Source organism: Camelus bactrianus, chromosome 9, assembly GCF_048773025.1.
Source record: "Camelus bactrianus isolate YW-2024 breed Bactrian camel chromosome 9, ASM4877302v1, whole genome shotgun sequence".
Taxonomy (NCBI): Eukaryota; Metazoa; Chordata; class Mammalia; order Artiodactyla; family Camelidae; genus Camelus; species Camelus bactrianus.
Window position 1 is genome coordinate 49,017,757 of NC_133547.1, and position 20,641 is coordinate 49,038,397.

The following is a 20,641-nucleotide window of genomic DNA, read 5'->3' on the forward strand; positions in this document are numbered from 1 at the left end:
CCAGGTCAAGCACAGGGAGCAGGCAGACCCAGGTATGTTTGACCCCAGAGCCCCCGCTGGATTCCACAGGCACCTGGTCCCCTTCTGCCTCAAATTCCACGGATAGATCAAGACACAGCCTTTTGCTGCTCTTCATGGACCACCCCCACCAATGCTCCTCAAAAAGTCAGAATGGGAGGATGGTCTGCCCCGCATCCATCTACATACCTTACATAAAAAGTATAATCTTGCAAAAAAAAAAAACTAAGCTTATTTTTCAAATGAAAAGCCTCATTCTCAGGAAGTGTGAAAAAGTGCAAATCAACAATCAGACTAGATTCATAGATACCATCCACTGTTACTAAAGAGTCTGAAGAGTTCTCAGAGACAAGGAAGTGAGAAAAAAACTCAACCACACAAACACACACACACACAGACATACACACACACACACATACACACAGAAACACAGAGATACACATAGACACACATGCACACACACAGAAACCCTCTGGGATGAAATATGCTACATAGCCTACGGGGCGCTTTCTGAGTGACGGGATTAAGGTCACCTTCATTGTTTCCCTGCTTCTTTATATCGTTCAATACTTTCCAAAGTTTCGACAACACTCTCAGAACCAGAACAGACGTTTTCAGGAACCCGGATCACGGAATAATTACCTCACAGACTGCACGCCGTTCCTCTCGGACTTGACAAAAAAGGGGACCTTCCCGTTCCTGGTGACGTCCACCAGGCCTCCCTTGTCATCCAGGACCCCATAGTGGATGGCGGCTCGGCAGATGCTGGACGCCTGCGGGGGGAGGGCAAGGCTGAGAGCATGTCTGAATTCACCTTCGTCAGCGGTTTCTTTCAGAAACACCCAAGATGTTTGTCCTCAAACCACAAAAAGCCAAAAAGTCGGGCCAAGGCTCACCCCACTTCTGACTCCGACCTCTCTCTATAACATGTCTTTGTTCCCAGGATTGCTTATCTTTAAAAACTCATCCGAGTTGCTTTAGAATCTAAGAACAGTGACAAACAGCCCTTTCTCCCCACCCAGTGGAGCATATTAATGCTCAGTCTAAAACGGAGACTGGCCCACTTGAGGGTCAGACCCTGTTCCCCAAAGTGGCTTTGCAAGTTTGTGAGCCCAGAATCCCACACAGATCAGCTCCACAAAAGGGGGGTTTGACCAAGGAGCTGAAAGAAAATCTTTTCATGTAACAACTACCAACCTTCTTTTAACACACAGACAGGAGTCCACACAAGCCCTCTAAAGAAACGCTGGCCAGACTTACGCTTTCATAAAAGAGCGTTCCAAAGATCTTTGCCCTGTTGTGCAGGCAGCCTGCTGGGCACTGGTACCTGATGGAGAGAAAGAAGATGCTTTTCAGAGGCAAATATGATTACAGATTCAATCTGAACTCCTTCAAGACTATTTTCACGTGTTTAAGATATGAGTTGAAGGCAGAGATATGAATACATGGACACAGAAAAAAGACTAGTGGCTTCAAAGGCACCAGAAAAAATCTTCAGACATCAGTCATCAAAGACATGCAGACTTGGTGGGATGTGTTGAGCTCAGTGGTAGAATACGTGACTAGCATGCATGAGGTCCTGGGTTCAATCTCCAGTACCGCCATAAAAAAAAAAAAAGTGCAGACTGAAAGGAGATGTCGCTTTTCAGGTTTTTTTTAATAGAATAAACCTCAATGATGGTGATCATATTCACAAAAAAAGTATAAATCAATCTTTCCAGAAAGGCTTACAAATTCATATCCCTTGATTCTTGTATCTCCCAAGCAAAAAGTCACAAAGTCAGACCCACGTGTTATTTCAATTGTTTATAATTGGGAAAAACTGGAAATAAGCCAGCAAATGTCAAAGGAATAGCCAAATATATTTTTGTGTGGCCTAATGTCAGAGTATTATGCAACCACTAGAAATGAAGTTTCTGAGGAATAGTTATTGATCTTGGAAAATCTTAAGTGAAAACAGAAACACACAAGATCGCCTTAGCAGGATTAGCCTCATTGGTGCACAGAACAAAGTTTAGAAAAAACTACATCAAATTGCTACTGAAATTAAGGAGATTCTGGGACACTTATTCTCTTCTTTGTACTTTGTTTTTGTTGTTATTTTCCTGACTTACTTACAATGAACACAAATACCTTTTAAAATCAGAATAAAAGCCCAGTAAATATAATTTCTGTAAAAGTGCCATGGACAGGAAACTGATGTGCTGGGTGGTGGGATGGCTTATAGGAGACATGGCGTGGGTATCCTCTTGGTTGCAGGTGGGGTGAGTTATATTTCTTGTCTTGTCTAACAGTCTGTGTAGATGGACCCCTGCCTTCTCTGTGCTTGGGGAGGGTCCCAGCCACCCCGACTCTGCAACTCTTTTGATGCTGTCTGACAATGAATGTTCTCCAAACCTTGTAAATTTTTTCCTGTTGACTATGCAGGCATGGTATTCTCCTGATAAGCTTGTGGTTCAGAAAGGCACATCACCGCAAAGGGGCAACATGGGAGGGTTCCGAAAACCCCAGACTCATGAGTTTGCAGAGTGGAGACCTATTCCGGACGACAGCCAGAACCATCTTCTCTACGTCAGCTCACCGTGCCTCCAGTTCTGGGTTTCTCCAAGTAAGATGGGCCAGTTCTTGAGCTCACCTAGCTTCCCTGGATCAGGAAGCCCCAGGTAAAGCCCCAAAAGCTGTATTTGTAATAAACTTCTTAGGAGATTCTGCTGGGCTCCCAGGTTTAAGAACATTCACTGTAGCTTAGCACTCATGATACTGGCTGCATATTCAAATTATCTGGATGGGCTTTAAACACAGACATAAACCGCCCCCACAAACCACACGTGATGCTGGTGCCCATCTCAGGCTAATTAAATCAGAATCTCTGGGCTGAGGGCTCTGGTATGAGGATTTTCTCCAAGTTCCCCAGATGATGCTAATGTGCAGTCACTGTGGAGGAGCCAGCGCATTCTGGTTGGATCACAGCTTGGTACATGGATGGTGATACCGCAAGCTGGTTGTTAGACTTCCAGGTAGCTGGAACTCAGCCACAAGGGAGTACTTACATCATGGAAACTGGCAAACGCTACAACCTGCTGTTTTGGTTTTTGAGAGCCAGTTGTCAGGGCTGAGAACCACTGGGTCAAAAGAAAGAGGGTTTATGTTTGCCATTCCCTGGGATGCATTTCAGAGCAGGGTGTGTGACCTCCTCTCCACTGGGGTTGAGACACTAACTGGAATCCAGGTAGGAGGAGACCCAAAGCCTGGGCCAGAGGTTATCAGCTGGAGATGGTTTTACCCCTCAGGGAATGGAGGCAATTTCTGGAGACATCTCTGGTTGTCACAACCAGGGAGTCCCTCTTAGCATCCAGTTGGCCAAGGACAGGGACGCTGCCCAAAGTCCTGTGATGCCCAGAACAGCCCCACGACAAAGAATTATTGGGACCTAAATGTCAGTAGTGCCAAGGTTGAGAAGCCCTGATCCGGGATGGCAGAAATGTCATGTTTGTGTGCCCAGCTCTTAATACAAGGTGGTAGCCAGAGGGAACTCAGGGCTGTCAGTCAGGCAAAGCAAGCGGAAGTCACCGTCCCGCTCAACCTGGCATGACTTCTGTGCTAAAAGCAGAGAATAGAATCTTCCTGTGGGTTTCTACTCAGCTTGGTTTGGGTGGCAGTCAATTTATCATGACTCAACCCATGACCAAGAGCAGGTGCTTCAAAGGGCTGCAGGCAGCGAGAGGGTGGCGGGCCAGACCTTACCTGTTGCATGTGGACCCTTTACATTTGTCCTTCATCTTGGTGTCACACCTGACGACTTGCGCTGGGAGAGGAAGGCAGAAATACATGTCACAGATCTTCTAACTGGATCTGAGTTAGAAGACTCCGCCCCAACTCCGAGGAACTTTCTGGAACGTTCTGGAATCCATGTCATAACGAGGGCAGGAGCACTACCCAGAGGCTGCAGGCTTGAGGTGAGGTTTGAATCCCAGATTTGTCTCTTTCTAGCACAGGCACCTCAGACGCCTCGCTTCCCCTCTCTGAGGTCCACATTCTGCATATTAATGGGGCGAGTGCAGTACCCACTACCCAAGGGTTTCTTTGACCCGAAATGAGAAAGTAAATGTAGTTTTGGAAGGGAGCTGGGTACACTAAGTGCCCCACAGCCCCACAGGGCTCTGGAGGGCGAGACTTACAAGCCTTGTCCAGCCCAGGAGGTGGGGATCCAGCCATGCTCACAGATGTCATCTCCCCCACAGCCAAGATGGCTTTGCCAAGCTTTCCTTTTTGGTTTATTTTATAGTGACACATTAGAATCTTGGAGTAGTGTTATAGTTTGACAGAAAGACATACATTACTTTGTAATTTTATATTATTTAAAAAAAAAACTCAATGGAAGTATTTCGAACCTCTGGATACACAAAAGTATCAGCATATTTCCAGGTCAAAGAAAGCCACAGGCTGACTAAACAGGCAGAAAGTTCAGGGAAAGACATCTGAAGTCCAGAGAGGATAGAGAGATTGGGGCAGGTGGGCAGGGAGTAGTCAACAAAATAGCAGAGGGTTTGGGGGGAAGCTGGGCTCAAGCTCACCTCTTACTCAAGGGCGAGTCCCGTTTTATGCTGTTTGAGGTTTGGAGGGAAAGCAGAGACATTCAGGAGCACAGAGCCCCTGCCTAGTGCCATGTTTATAAGAAAATGCCCTCCAAAGCCCCAGACCTTCAGTAAAGGTGCCACATTCATAGGTGCCATAAGCAGTGTTGGTTGAAATCGGACCCACCAGGAGGGGAGGTGTCTTGGGAGACCAGGGAGAAGAACACGGCAGAGGCGAGCATGTCCCACCTGGCACCCGGGGACTTTCAGAAGTCTTGGGGAACACATCCAACTCTCCGCCTTAAGGGGGCTGCTGGCGGCAATTTGCTGAGGCTCTCCAAGCCCAGGGAAATCTCAGCTGACATTGGGTGGCCAATGTTACTGCAAATAATCCCCACAGCAACCCTGACAAAGGCATTACTGCCCCCACTTTACAGATGAGTAAATCAAGTCTCAAGGTGTTGCATGATGGTCCGAGTCACAGGGCCATATGTGGTGACGTAGGACCAGCACCCAGGGGAGCCAGGCTCCACACTGTACATTCACTCTCCCTTCGGGAGGCCAGAGCTTCTAGGAGGAACCCAATTTCAGCCCAGGTCTTCTTTGAAATGACAAGAAACTCTAACCTTAAAACGCCTGCCTGGGATGAAAAGGCCACTCAGCACAGCTCCTCTAATGCTTGCTTTTGAAATGGCTTTAAAATATCATCTTTTAGAAATGTATTAGGATTGTGCTTTTGCAAGCTCCACCTCACCTGGTTCCCCGCTGTTTGTCGACTTGGAGACCTCTCAACCCACCAGCTCCCCTCCTCCACCCGCCCCTTCAGAGGCGGCTCCCAGGGCAAGCAGAGGACAGAGCACCGAGCTCCACTCACTCATGTAGTTCACGGGGGACACTTTCTTGGGCTTCGTAGGTCTGATCACCCTTGGCTGGACCCAGACGTGCTTCTCTTCAGGAATGGGAGCCGTCTCCACCTCGTTCATCTCATCCGTTTCAGGTTTTTGATTGTACGTCTCTTCTTAATAGTGACGAGGGAGAGAAAAGTAACAAGCTGGGATTCAACCAAAATGCATCTTAGAGGGAAAAAAAAAGCAGTTTGGAAACTGAACTTATTTGCAGTTTGGCTTCACAAAGGGTCACTTCAGCGGCAAAGAGAAAGTTCCATTTCAGAAAAGAGCTGGCCAGGTGGAATTCTCCCTGCCAGGGGGGCGAGAGATGGCTCTCTGCTCACTGTGTTTGCCTTGGACCCCAGAGCAGCTGGGCTGACCAGAGGTTAGAGGGCCCCAGCGCCCACACCTGGATTATCATAATGGTTTCTTGTCCCACCTCCGCCTGCACACCACCATCTGCCCAAGGAAGCAGCTTCAGGAAGCTGCCTCATCCTCTGACCCCAAACCCTAGCTGTATCCCTTGAGGTCCCTCTGTCCCTGGGTTCTCACGGTGGGAAGCGTCCTCCAAGGCATACTAAGACCCGTGTGGATGTTCCTGGACCCCATGGCCCCCCATCACCCACACATTCTGCACCCTTCTCCACCCTTAAGAGTCAAGGTCACTTAACCAATTCAACTCCTTTTTCTGCATTGAAGTCTTGAAGCCCAATGACACTGGACCCATCATGTAGGAGCCAAAGACCCAACTCCTGCTTAAAAAATCATTAGTTCATTGGGTCCCAATCTTCCCCACCCAAATTGTATGATTTCTCCAACCACGACCACGACCCCCATGTTTCGAAACGTTCTAATTAACAGAATAAATTGCATTTATTAAGCATCAGTTTATCTTCCAGTTTTCATCATGAAAGACAACTATAAACCACTCATTGTAATCTGTAAACAGAGCACCATGATACCAAACCATGAATTCCAGTCAAAGCAAAGCAGGCTTGTTGTTTGGGTTTGCCTGAGCACCCTTATCAAAGATGAATTGGTGTACATCTCTACCAGGGACACTCATTTCCTGAGAGATGAAAACCAGATGAAACCAGAGATGTTTCACTGGCCAATTCATCACTGCACAACCACTCCCTCGACTCAGGCAAGCTCTGGCCCAAGAGGAAAGTGGGTGGGTATTTAAGACAGAGGAGAACAGAAATCCTGAGTCCCAAGTCCAAAGAACATCAGAGTTCATGGACTTCTGCGTACTGCTCACTACCACGTACCTCCCCCACTGGCTATAACTCCCCTGAGGCCAGCAGCCAGCCTGCTCCTCACCCAACTCTACACCCAGCTCCTAGCACGTAGCAGTTGCTCAACAAAACTGGCTGAATGAAGGACGATCAAAACCCCTAGAGAATTTTGCCTTTGAGCTCTTTTAGGGGGAAAAAATCCCCCACATAGTCCCAACAAAGTTTAAAGACACTCAGGAAGGGAATTCTGAACACACCATTTGTAGCCGAACGCTATAGGCGAAATCTTTACAAAGACAGTGGGGGTGCAAATGCCACGTGGGACATAGCGGCTGTCTCTGGTCTATCTTCCCGTCAATGTGGCTATTCAGGTTCACCCTTCACTCAAAGCCAGAGCTGTCTCTGGAATAAGCTGGGTTTTCTTCCACTGGCCTTAAGGATTTTTATACCTCATAATCGTGGCTTTATTTAGCTGAATATAGTTCGGTAGAGCAGTCGACAGCATTTGAGGGCTATTTCAGAAAATGGGCAGACAGTCCTCACCCTCAGACACACACATGAAAAGTGGAATGCTTACCCAGAGGACGGGCTGTATTTGAGTATATCCTAATTAAATCCCCTGTGTGGACCAGCACAGGCCTGGGGAAATTCCGTGCCTGAGTTCACTGCCAGGTTACTCTGCACACCGTCCAGCTGCGGGCCACGGAGTCCCAGGGCACAGCATTGCTAGGTCATTCTGCAGACTCCCACCTGCTTCTCTAAGTGGTGACAAAGCTCACAGTTCATGTCAAGCTCTCTTTCTGTTGCCCTGGGAGGCATGAGCAGCCCCATTTAACAGATGGAGAAATCGAGGCTCAGAAAAGCTATGTGACCTGCCCGAGCTCACACACCTCAGAGTCAAACCACCATTCCCCAAAGGCCATATCCTTCATTGCCACACAGGGAAAGGCTGGAGGGATGGAAACTTCTCTTATGGTCTATCCTTATCCCTGTTCCATCTCCATTATAGGTCAAGGCCTTGCCAAGCACCTCAATAAACGCTTATTAAGTAGCTTATGCAGATAAGCCGCTTTAGAGGCGACTTTCTGCATGGTTAGTTAAGAAAATCAGGATGCTCGCCAAGTGAAATTGGGTATTTTCCACCAAAAATAAAGAATCAAGTCCAGGAGGCTTCGTTGGGTGAATTAACCAGCATCTAGGTTATTTCTGTGAGCATTTGTTCTTTGAAAATGACTGCGGATATTGGGGCTATATTTATTCAGACAACATATGGAACACACCTGCTACATGCCCCTGGAAGTCCCTCAGTGAACTGGCTGTTGTAATTACAGGTGATTCAAGTTCAAGGAGACTGTGGGTGCAGTAAGAGCATGGAGGCAGGTGTACTGCCTGTCTGTGGAGTCAGGAAGGCTCCATGGAGGAGGTGTGACACCAGAACTATTCCCAAGGAGGAGAAGGCATCTGCTGGGGTCCTGAGAGGGATAAGGCCCCCAGGCTGGGAGAGGGCCCGCAGTCCCCACCAGGTGAGGAAGGACCCAAGGCCAGGTGATGTGTGTAGCCCTACCACCTGCCCCCACTTCTCCAAGGATGTAGTGAGCTGTGTTCATAAAGCACTGACTTATGTGTGGGCTGCTGTCCTAGCAGCTCCCATCCTCCTTGCTTCATCCTCCCAGCAAATCACCTGCAGGAGAATAGTATCATCACTGTTGCAGGTGGGGAAACCCAGGCTCAAAAAGGCAAGCATACTGCCTGAGCAGACACAGCCAGTAATGGAGAGACGTCCTGCCCTGCCTGCCCCGCACCCCGGCAGCCTGGCTTGTGCCCGCTCGGAGCCCTCCTCCCAATGGGAGACCCCATGGGGAGTACTAGGGGGCATCCCTCCATCACAGCCCGCAAACAGCATCAGGATCTGATGGGGGACTTGACGCCTCTGGGTGACCAGACCGGAGCAGCCACAGGACGTGCCGGAATGGGAATTTGGGGAAGGGCCTGATACTCCTCCAGGGTCAGCCTGCTTGCTTCCCAGCCCTCTCATGATCCCCAGGGGCTGACACATCACCCCATTTTCACACAGGAAGACTGAAGATCAGAGAGATGAAATGAGCTGCCCCAGGTCCCACTGCCGGACTGTGCAGAGTTGATATTCCTAAGGCAAATGGGTCAGACTCTAAAACCCCTGTTTGCCCCACAAATCCAGGACTTAGATTGGGGCTATTTAGGAATACTTCACTCAGGACTGGTGTGGGTAGCCGTGTCTCAAAGACAGTGAAGAGGTGTTGCCTGAAATGGGTGGGGAGCAAGAGAAATTCCATTTAATATATGCTTATGGAGTCCCTCCTGCATGGCAGGTAGTGCCTGGATCTGCACATCTTAGTGGGGCTTTCTGCCTCCCTGTCTCATGACCATGCTGCCTCATGCCTTCAGGCCTTTGCACATGCCATTCCCCCTGCTGGAAACACCCTTCTCTTCTCTCATTCCTAGGCTAGGTCTTCCTCCTCAAGAGTCGCCTGCTCCGGGAAGCCTCCCCTGACCCAGCTGAAGGTGGATGGTCCTGCTATGAGCACTACAGCATCCGTTATCTCCCCTGGAAGAGGCGTATCCATCCCCCCTGGGGGCAATGGCTCTGCTGGACCGCAGGTTCCCCAGGGCAGGACCGCAACTGTCTGGTCCCCATAGTCATCCCCAACCATATCACCTACCAATGTCCTGGCACACAGGAGGCGCTCAATACAGTCACAGCAAATGCACTGACTCTCTCATTTGAGCCTGAGATACATTCGGGAAGACTGGCGTTATCATACCCATTTTGCTGATGGGTAGAGTGATCGAGTGGGTTAAGCAACCAGCCTTCAATCATGCAGATCCAGAACCAAAAGCCTCCTGTCCAGGCTGTGGGTTGAGGCCCCTGTGTTCCCCCTGGAGACTCTGTCACCTGCACATAACTCACAACCCCACGGGACCAGCATAGATGGACTGTTGGATCTTTGTTTCTCTCCCTTACTATAACCACCCCCCACCTCAGTGGGCAGAATCAGCAGCAAACAGCTGGCCTGAGAGGGTCTGGAACCCCTACTCTTCACCCCAGAGCCCACTGGACTGACCCTATGTCCCCCCAGCAGGGAAGGCCCGGCCCAGAGGGCTGCTCCCTCCTGCCCCTCCCAACCCTCCTGAAAAGTGTCACATGACCCGTTGATGGAGCCACGTGAAAAAACACATCTCAGCCACAAAACCACAGGCAGCCCCTTGGCCCAGCTCTGGGACGGAGCCTGAGGAAATAGTCCCAAATGTAAGGAGCACTTCAGGCATGAAAAATGTGCATTATTTACAGGAGAAAGGAAAGTGGAAACAGATGAGTGGCTGACAATGAACAAATGGTGGAAGAGCTGGAAAATACACAACCTCTGAAAGCTCCGGCCTGGCCTGAGCTGTTGGCGAGGGGAACGCAGAGGTTGTGAGGAGTCAGGTGAAGCTGCAAACATGGGCAGGTGGCTGGTGAGGGCCACAGACCGCAGGAAGGGCTCTGACAATCCACGGGGATGGCCCCTGCTCAGCCTGCAGCTCACCTGGAACATCTGTTATGTGTCTCTTTTCAATCCTGCTTGTTTTATACCAAATTCTGAGCACAAGAGGGCAGGGATATGTCTGCCCAGGGGGACCCTACCGGGGGATGCCCCTGGTGGGGGCTGGAGCTGAACTCCGAGTCTGGAGCTGGGGCTCTTCACATGCTCGAGGCAGCAGAGGGGGGCATCAGGAAATGAGGCAAGCACTAGGTCAAGGGTGGCAGGGACTTGTCGTCCAATTTCCCCATTTCACATAAGCTGCTCTGTGACTCATGGGCGGAAGGGGAACCCATTCCAAAGGGTTTTGAAGTGGTTTCCTACCTCGGTAACACAAGTTGTTCTTGCAGCTGCCTCCGTAGCTGGACGGGCACTCGGAGCAGGGCCGGCCAGTTCTGTAGGGGGCCTCTCCAATCCAGTTTCCCCTGAGAACAGACCAGAAACACCATCAGGAGGGTGCCCCTCTCTCCTTCCTGGACCCTCTTGGGGCCCCGAACACCATCAGGGAGGAAGGAAGGTGTAAAGGGGGAAAGGCACCTGCCTGGGGCCCACCCTGTGCACAGTCTACAGAATTCTAAGAGAATCCCAGTCCAGAGCTACGAAGCATCCCTCTCCCTGAACCTTTCGTCCGTGGCCCCATGCCTCCTCACATTGCTCCCTCACACAACTCTGAACACTGTCAGCCACCCCAAGCCCCAGCTCCAATGCCTCTGCCCTGGAAGCTGCTGGGATCCACTTTGAAGCCATTTCTCAAATGAGTAAAGGTCAGCCTGTTCCAGGGAGTGCCTTGTGTTTACCCAGCTCTTACCACATACCCATCCACTCACTCCATCCCTCCGACATGCCAGGAGAGACATGTTGGAATTCAATCCTTTTTCAGAAGAGGAAATTGAGGCTCAGAGAAGTTAAGGGACTTGCCCGAGGTCACAAAGCGAGTGAGTGGGAGGGCCCGGAGTTGAACCCAGGCTGTAAGGCTTAGAGCCTCTGACCACACTCTGCTCTCAGGGCTGGGACCAAGGTCCCTCTGGCCATCTGTCTCCCTCTGAAGTTCCCAGAAATCCTAGAGGTCGCTCAGTGGGATCTCTCCAGGGCCGGGTAGCAGGTAATGAGCAGAATTTCCAAGGCCTTCTCATAGCGCCTGGGCCCAGTTGGAGTGGTGAGTGACTGGGGACTAGTCTTTGGGATTTATTCTAGAAAGTTCCTTCGTGATTGCCCCAGTCATCCACTGGTTCACTCGTAAAACAGACTGGGTAACGCGCTGCTGGGCCAAGCATAACCCCAGCCTTCTCTGGCTGGGTGCTGAAAACAAACTCCAGGGCTGGACCTGGTCCTTCCAGCTGGGTGACCCTGCCAACTCTATTCCACCTGGAGCCTCTGCTTCCTTCTCTGTGATGGGGTCACAGCAGGGGTTTGTCATGAGCTGGACGTAGTGGCCGTGGACACCTCAGACCCAGGCCAGCTCCTGATAGAGGCTGCACGCTCTCCAGCATTTGCTAAACCAACACACTCATCCGGATGACAGCTTTCCTGTGGCCAAGGAGGGGTCCTGCTAGTGTTGGCCAGGAGACAAACTGCAGAAAACACACTCTCTGTTTGCCCTCCGATGGCTCAAAATAGCAGAATGCCATCACCCAGGAGCACATGGGCATCCGGCCTGGGGATGGTGGGTGGGGGCCATTATCACTGGTACCCCACCAGTGACAAAATAACATCCTTGACCATGCTGCAGACCCCACTCCGCTGAGCACGTCTGCCCATATGTAGGCTGGCTAGGGACTCACAGGGGGGTTACCTTCAAGGTGACCCCCACAAGTGGACCATGGTCGGTGGACCCAGGGTGCCCCAGCACCTGCCCTATCACTGGGTGGGGCTCAGTAGGTCTGTTCAGAACATTTGGGCCCTTGGACCGGCTCCTCCCCTTCTCCAGCTAAGTTCAACAGCGTATGTAGGTTCCACATACAACCACAAACCAGGCCTCCCACATGGCTGGAGCAGTAACACTCCACGGGGTGAACATGAGGAGAGCACCTGTGGAGCCCCGGCTGTGTGCCAGGCCCTGCACCCACGTCTTATAGATGGACGATCTCCCTGCTCTTCCAACAGCCCCTCAAAGTGAGTGTCCTCCCTGCATGCTCCAGGCCATCAAGACCCTCCACCCCACCCCCAACCAAAGGGTCTGAGCCCAGACACCGCCCCGGGGCCCACCCTCTAGGCCAGTGCCCCCTGCACAGCTGGGGGCTCAGACTCTTGAAGGAAGAGGCCATGGACACCATGGAAAACCACACAGCCATCAACCAAACTGCCCACAAAACACACAAGACCTCAGACGCATCTCACAGATGTGGGGTTGAGAAGCAGATGGTGGGCATTGACCACAATGCTGGCCACTCTCGGGGGCACGAGGAAGCTACCCTCCCAGCCTGGGGCCCTAGAAATACTCCCTACCTTGACCCGGGTGGTAGGTACACGGGTATATACATCTTGTATGGGCTGAATGTGTGACCCCCCCAACTCATATATTGAAGCCCTAGCCCCCAGGGTGGCTGTATTTGGGGATGGGGTCCCTGAGGAGGTGACTAAGGTTAACTGAGATCACAAGGGTGGGACCTTGATCTGATAGGATTAGTGTCCTTGTAAGAAGAGACACAGAGAGCTCTCTTTCCCCTCCCTCTCTTTCCCTCTTTCTTTCTCTCTGCCTCTCCCTCTCCCTCCGCACAAGCCGAGGAAACACCATGAGAAGACATGGGAGAAGGCAGCCACTTCTGAGCCAAGAAGAGAATCCTCACCAGGAACTGACTCTGCCAGACTCTAATCTGGACTTCCAGCCTCCAGAGCTAGGAGAAATGCCTGTTGTTCAAGGTGTCCAGTCTGAGGTGTTTGTTATGGCAGTCCAAGCTGACTGATACATGTTTAAATGTATGAAAATTTATCGAGCTGTGCACTTGGGATTAGTATATTTCACTGTACACAGGCTTTTATATTTCAAGAAAGGGGGAGAGGCGAAATAAGGGAAGAATGGTATTTCTAAAATGGTATTTCTCCTAGTGTATTTTTTAATATAAAGACTCAAATTGAATTATTCCTCACTCTCACCTGCCACTTTGCCAGGAGTTCCACTATGGTGTGGACCCGTTCATTGGTCTCCCAGGGGCTTGGGTCCCTCCCCATCAATGATGTAATCCCCCTGCCTTCATTGCTGTGGGCTGCTGAGACACTGTCACCACAGGCATCCCGGACGGTTTATGAAGGGCTTCCATTTTCCTCCCATCCTCAGCGATTTCCCTTTTCATCCCACCTTCCCATGGCCGCTCCTGACCCAACCCAATACATGAGGTCATTCCCATTTCATTTGGTCACTGAGAAAAAATGCCTCAAGGGCCCACTGAGTGCAAGGCCTGGTGCTAGGATAGCGGCCAGTCCAGTGGCCAGCGTACAAACCACAGGCTGTAAACTGGGGGAGCCGTTCTTCCAGAATCAGCACATATTTGTCTGATGAGCAACGGAGGTGAATGAGTAAAGGGAAAATGACACACTGATGATATCAGGGTGCTATAAGGAGGAAGAGGGATTATGACATAAAGACTTGAGTAAGCCCTGTCTAGAAGGGGAAATATAAAGATGCAAAAACTAGGTCTAGCATGAATACCTATTTTCTAGGTGTCTGCTGCATTTTTTCAGAGAGAAAAAAATCACTATGGCAGACAGTACTGGTTGCCCAGCCAACAGCTATTCCTGCTTCTGACTTATTCAGGTAGTCCCAGAGGATGACTGCAAAGCCAACTGGGGCAATTTCACTGATCAAAGCCACTTGGGGCAGTCTCGTTCCCCCTTGTCCATGAGTGGTCCAGTTCTGGCCAATGACATAAGGAGAAAGTGGGCCAGGGGTGAGAAAGGCCTAAGGAGAGAGCTCCTTTCTACCATTCTCCTCCCTTCTATTTGGGAGGATGTGATGCCTGGTGCACTGCAGCCATCTTGCGACCATGAGGAGAGGCCCACACAACAAGAAGACAGACAGAGCCTGACATTGCTGAACTAGTAAGCTAACCCGGATGCACCAACCTCTAGATGCCTTGTTATGTAAATAATGAAGATATTTCACCATTTAAGCCAGTTTTAGTTGGGTCTTCCATGGCAGCCAACCCAACCCAACCCATAAAACAATGTCATTTGTTCCTACTTTGGAGAGTAATTGCAGACAAGGTAGACCGCATTCTCCCAAACATCTCCCCAGACATTCATCCTCTGGCAGGTGTTCACAGCACAGCCAACCTTGGTGGTGGTGGCCCAAACGATCTGAAAAGATAACATCCATACCATCAGAGCTCATGAGGCAAGACATACCAGGGTGACATAATCTGGCCTGGATCCAAAGGGTGCTAGTGCTAAAGGGGTGTGTGGTAAAGGAGTGAAGGACCAGATTCTTTCCTGAACCCAATGAAGATCCATTTATTTGTTAAAAAAAAAAAACAAAAACAAAAACAAAAAAAGGAACAAACAAAAAAAACCACATACAAGGAAAATGCCTCAGCAATATAAAACCGCCATAGACGTTTCTAGTGCTTACTCTAAGTTTCCACATTTGTATCTGGCCACAAACAGCTAGGCTCACCAGCTATACTTTGAGCAGCACTGAATTAAAGGGAAAAATTAAGGCAATGACAGAACATAGGTTTTCTGACTGGGCAACAGTCCTCCAGGGCCCGGTGAGCAACTGGGTTTGGGGGTTCTGGGCTGAGGCCACACTTGATTTTCCAGCCATACCTGTGTATAGTGGGTGCACATGGTCCCGGAACACCTCTCCGGACACCAGGGATTGCACTCGTGGGGGTAGGGGTAGGTGTAGTCCTTCACCTCGTCGTACCAGGACTGCACATGGAAGCCGGGAGAGCGATACCTGCAGGAGTGGACCAGCTTGTTATGTCCCAGCCACAATGCACCCAACAGCAGATACCCCAGCTGGTGGTACTACCACCCATGGGGCAGCTGGAGGAGGGGTTCCTTTGGGCCAACACATCCCACCCAACACCTGTTAAAAGTGCTTAAAACTCGAATTCACCAGCTCACCTGGGCACCCATGGAATCCCTCTGCATTCAGGAGTGACCGTGGGTGACCCCCATGCCACCTGGGTGTGCAGGAAACTTTTACCTGGCCCCCAGTGAGTCCTTTTTTATGTTAATAATCATGGATTTATTTTCACATACATTTGAGAAAATATACACAGCCCATGAACCCAATATTTCACTGTCGTTATTGCTTAAGACAAAACTGAAGGCGGGAGTCCATGTCAATGTAGAGAAAACTGGTAAGTAAGTAACTGAACAGGTGCTTCACAGATGACACAACCACCGTGGCAGGGAAGCATCAGAAAGTTGCAAGACAGCTAGTTATGGGGGACAGGACAGACAGGTCCCTGTCACCCCCCCCAAAGAGGAGCCTAGAGCCTCTCGTTTCTCTCGGCTGCCAGGACTCAGACACAAGGCAGTAAACTCATTCGAGGCACAGGAAGCTGCAGGCACACAGAGCTCTGCAGTCAGTTGAGCAAACCCTTTTACCAACTTCCTATTTAGGATTTTTATCACTCAAGCCCCACCCCCTCCCCCAGCCCTGAGGAGACCCCACCCGGCCATGGTTGGTGGCCACTGCCCCTTCACTTCGGCCCTGTCTGCCAGGTTGGACCAGTCATCTTCCTATTGGGAAAGAAAATAAATCAGATTTTTAAAAAATTAATTTTCTATAATAAAATGAAAACACTGGGGATTGAACCCAGGACCCTGTGTACGTGAAGCCCGTGCTCTACCACTGATAAACCAGATGCAAACTCTCAGTTGCTGTTACCAGCAAGTGCAAACAAAGCAGTTTCAATAAAGGGGACAGACATGGGGGGACTGGGCACTGCTAAGGGCACTTCAGTGAGTGAGGCCATTGGAGGTCTTGTAACAACTACTGTCAGGACCCAGAGGATGGTGGTTGTCGGTGCTGAAGCTGGGGAAATAGCCTACCTTCTTGGGTCAGCTTGGGGAAAGAGCTGTACCCACCGACAGAGATACAGAGCCATGGGGAACCCACCACCCCATCCATGCATTTCCTAGAGCCTCACAGCCAGGCTGGGGTGGTTTCAGGAAGAGAACAGTTGGGGACCTTGGGATGAGAGGATTTTTTGGAAAGTGAGTCAGCAGTATTCACGCAGAAGGGGACAGTCTTTGTGCCCTTTGAGCTATCAATCCTATTCTTCAGAGTCTTCCTGATGAAATCATTCAAATCAACCAAGGAGGAGGAAAAAACCAAACAAGTTACAAGAACAGGATGGCTAAATTCCGATCTGTCAACTTGATGGCCCACAGGCAGTCCTGACAAGGTGGTAACCATGACAACTATGTCACAGAAAATTGTTTGATATTGTATGAGAAGGAAAAAAGAAAAAGAATTAACAGCTGTCCTGGCCACAGTTACAACTACATGAAAATATGCCGGCCCATGGCCAGATGCCGCCCAGGAGCCCAGGAACATGAAAAGTTGAACAAGGGAAGCAGGTCAGTGGGTTGTGCTCCCTTTAGACATTTTCTTTTAATGCTGTCATAAGACTGACTTGATAGAAAGCAGACAACAATACTGTGTTGCTGTGCTTCCAAGAAGCCACGCCTCCAGACCCCTCACAGCACCTGCCCCGGTTCTGTCTCAGAAGCAAACCCTGATCTGCATTTCGAGGGGCTACTTCTAGTGCAGGCCAAATTTTTGGGGAAAGAGGCAAAATGAAGCAGACTCTGGTGACCCCCGGGCCTCAATCTGAATGACTTGTGTGCACAGCACGTGGATAGTGGGTCAGTGAGTCTTCATCAGTCAAAAGACATTTTCTCCGCTTCCTCTAATGAAACCAGCCCTCAGCCTGGAAGGGGACTTACAGCCGGCTTGGGTGCTGGGGTATGTGGCCCAGATGACCTTGGGGAAGGTCAGTGAATGACATTTTAACAGACAATGTCAAGGCTGTGGAGGTTCAGCAACATGAGTGAGACCCCAGCTCACAAGTAAGGGTGGGTAGTGAAGATATCTCAGTGGTAGAGCACATGCTTAGCCACTGAGGGTTCAATCCCCAGCACCTCCCTCAAAAAAAAAAAAACAAGTAAGGGGACCACGGTGGCTCTTACCTGCCCCAGTGCACAGCCAGGTTCTGCCCAATGGACACCAGCAGGCTGGTGGGCCCGTGCTCCCAGACGCACTCATGGGCCCAGGCTGCAGCTGACTTCTCTAGCTCTTCATCCCAGGTCTGCAGTGGGAGGAGAAACAGGCAGCAGGAGGTCAGGGTCAAGGATGGGTGTAAGGACCCAAACTGCAGAGACGCCCCCATGTCAAGCCCCAGGCAGACCTGAGGGCTCGACTGCAGCTTCTACGACACTGGACTCGGGGACTCCGTGCATGCCTCTGCTGGGTTCCTCCCAACCCAGCAAGTGGAAAATGGCAGGTCAGCAAAGAACTTAAAGGATCCCGGATGCAAGGCTGACTGCAGAGCTCCTGCTTGGCCCCTAACTTGTCAGACAGAAGATGAGTAAATCCTGGAGATGGATGGTGGTGATGGTTGCACAACAGTGTGAATGCACTTAACGCCACTGAACTGTGCTTTTAAAAATGGTTCAAAGGGTAAATTTTATATTATGTCTATTTTACCATTTTAAATATATAAAAGTAGTGAGAAATGCCTTCAACCCGCCCAGTCCTGTTCCCCATCCAGCACTGCCCAGCCTGAATCGGGGTGGGGGGCATGGGCAGGAGTCTGGGCCAAAGAATCTGAAGACAGGCTCTGCTGCAGGCCCCACCTCCCAGCTGGCCAAGGGAGCACACACCACTCCCCAGGAAAGAACACAGTGAACAAGGCGAGCAGGATCACTTTTCTTCTGTGGAGGAACAGACACCAAGCGGCTGGGAGCCAGCGGCTGCTCCACCTCCTCCCAGAGCCTTGGGGAAAGTGCTCTAGCTCACAGGCAGGCAAGGGCTGTCATCTGGCTTTGGGTAGCCCCAGCCCTGGCACACAGTAGGTGCTCACTGAAAGGCTGTCTGGAAAGATTCCTGGGACCAACCAAAAACTGTGGGAACCCAGAGTGGAGTATCTCCTCCTCCTGTCCTGCCATCTCCTTCTGGCCAAGATGACTGCGACTCAACACCCAGCATCCTGCCCTGGAGCAGATGCTTCTAGAGACCTGGGTCACATCCCTTGACCCACTGACCAATTCAGCCACAGTGGACATTCTGGGTTTCTTGCTGACCGTGCTCCACGTTCAATGCCCACCAAGCACTGTGCCTCCACTGTCTCAGATCTTTCTCCAGTGCTCAAGCACAGCCTGAAATGGGGTGGTGGGGGTCCAGACCACCGTGAGGTACACTCAGGAGGAGACAGACGAGTGGATAAAAGAAGCCACCTCCTGACTTCAGACAGTGGGCCTCCCGCTGTTCCCTTTCCTCAGCAGATCCGAGTCCCTGTTCACCCCACGAGACCCCTACAGAGCACCACATGTTGGACTGCCTCCTTCCTGTCTTCTGGACTCAAGGGGTCACACCCTCTCTACTATGCAAATAAGCCACCTGCACCCAGTCAGTGAATCTACCTCCAGGCAGGGGCCCATCTGATGCTCCACGTAGAAGCAGACACTGTCCACTGGGAAAGGCAGGCAGTGGGGATGGGGGCAGATGCACCAAGATTCCTCTGGAAGTGGCTGGCTAAGGCCCGCCCCAGAGTCCAGGGAGGCAGAGTCCCTCAAGCCACGACTCCGTCCTGAGGGTCATGGCTTCTCAGAAGCTCACTATGTATTCTGTGCCATAGTTCACCATTGGGGTGAACCTTGTGAGTCCACAGGACTTCCTCCAGCTGCGCAGGGAGGGGAGCAAGAAGACGCAGGTGGAGTGAGGGAGAGACAGACATGCCAGGTGGGATCTCTGGGGCCAAAGGCTTTTGAAATTCAGGCTGGTCTGAGGGAGGACAGAGCCAGATGAGAATCCCAGAGCTGGCTTTCCCCACACCCCCTCCTCCGCTTCCCACTAGAGACTGAGCACCCCCGTCCTGACTCCCCATCCCCCTCCCCGCCTCTGGGCTCCAGACTCCACTCAGCCTGGGCGCTTCAAGGGCGGCAAACAGCAGCACCTCCTCACCACTGCGATATCAGCAGCATGCCTGGCACCTAGTAGGACTTCAAAACAATGTTTCCCAAGCAAAAGGCGCAGGACTCACAGTCACTGGTTTGGCTGCCTGGTGAGCTGCTTACAGCTGACATACGCTCCTGACCCAGGCTCTTTCCACAGCAGCGGTCGCCATTTTAACTCTCCCCACAGAGTGACGCATGCGCGCACGCATGCGTGATGGACCCCAAGCTCCCGGGCTCCCTCCAGCTCTCACCTCCCCCCAAGCCTCACCTGCCCCGTCACCTCCCACTCAGCCTGTGCTTCCCAGCTGAAGCCTCACCCCTAGCATGTCCCCGTCCCGCTGAAGGGAAGGCATAGGTAGGCATCCTTTCCCCCTCAAAGGGACAACGAAAGGAGAAGGGCAAGAGCCGAGCAGTGAGGTGCGCTGGGGAGAGTGTGTGCATTAGGTGAACCTGGGTATGATGCCAGGGTCTGCCTCTTGCTGGCTGTGTGACTTTGAGCAAGTGGCTTCACCCCTCTGTGCCTCTGTTTCCCTCTCTCTAAATAGGCTAAGGGTACCTGGAATAGGATTTGGAGGAAGGCTGAATGAGAGTCGGTATTGAATCCCGAAGTGATGTCTTAACTCTTTGGAGTTTTAAAGTCCACCTCTCAGTGCTAAGCCTGTTTCAAAGGACTGTGGCTGGAAGGCCTAGCAAGCAGGGCTGAGCCAAAAGCCATGCGTCTAAGACGCTTATTTAAATCAGTGCTGCTTGTCTGATGGAAACTGGCCGGGCAGCACTGGGCCGAGGAGGCTGGGGAGGCAGGGGCCAAACCTGGAACCGCCTTTCCTGTCCCAAGGCCCTCTGCTCAGAGGCAGCCCCAGTGACTCTCCTGAAGGCTCAGTTTTCCCCACAGGTGGGCTATTTAGACTGAGGGACCCAGATCCCAACTCCAGTCCTGAAATATCACGAAGTAAACAAATAGGAAACCACGACAGCTTTGTCACGGGCTGTCCACGGGCTGCCCTGCCTTGCTGTACATCTGAGCTCCTTTCACCTGCATCGAATCTCCCACACAACCACGAGGCCAGTACAGTGCATGAAGAAAAGACCAGCATAAATCCAGCCTGCTTCCCAGAGAGGGCGGGAAACAGCCAGCATCCTGCGGGCCTGGAGCTCAGTCAAGCTTCAGGACAAGGAAGATACTCCTTAGTGGGCACCACACAGGGCCTTAGGGTGGGAAGGGGCACAGGATGTAGGGT

The 20,641-nt window shown here is 51.2% G+C and overlaps 1 protein-coding gene across 11 annotated transcripts in view; it reads right to left on the reverse strand.

Moving 5' to 3' along the window:
- Positions 1 to 20,641, reverse strand: part of CRISPLD2 (cysteine rich secretory protein LCCL domain containing 2) — a 120,508-nt gene that overhangs the window by 83,363 nt on the left and 16,504 nt on the right. For all 11 annotated transcript variants that reach the window (XM_074370319.1, XM_074370320.1, XM_074370321.1 and 8 more), the window contains 8 exons: positions 17,418 to 17,536; positions 15,036 to 15,168; positions 14,452 to 14,567; positions 10,599 to 10,699; positions 5,467 to 5,610; positions 3,763 to 3,823; positions 1,279 to 1,345; positions 661 to 791 (listed from right to left, as the gene is read on the reverse strand). In XM_074370319.1, coding sequence (XP_074226420.1) covers positions 661 to 791; positions 1,279 to 1,345; positions 3,763 to 3,823; positions 5,467 to 5,610; positions 10,599 to 10,699; positions 14,452 to 14,567; positions 15,036 to 15,168; positions 17,418 to 17,536 — 872 coding nt within the window. The remainder of the gene's footprint in view (positions 1 to 660; positions 792 to 1,278; positions 1,346 to 3,762; positions 3,824 to 5,466; positions 5,611 to 10,598; positions 10,700 to 14,451; positions 14,568 to 15,035; positions 15,169 to 17,417; positions 17,537 to 20,641) is intronic.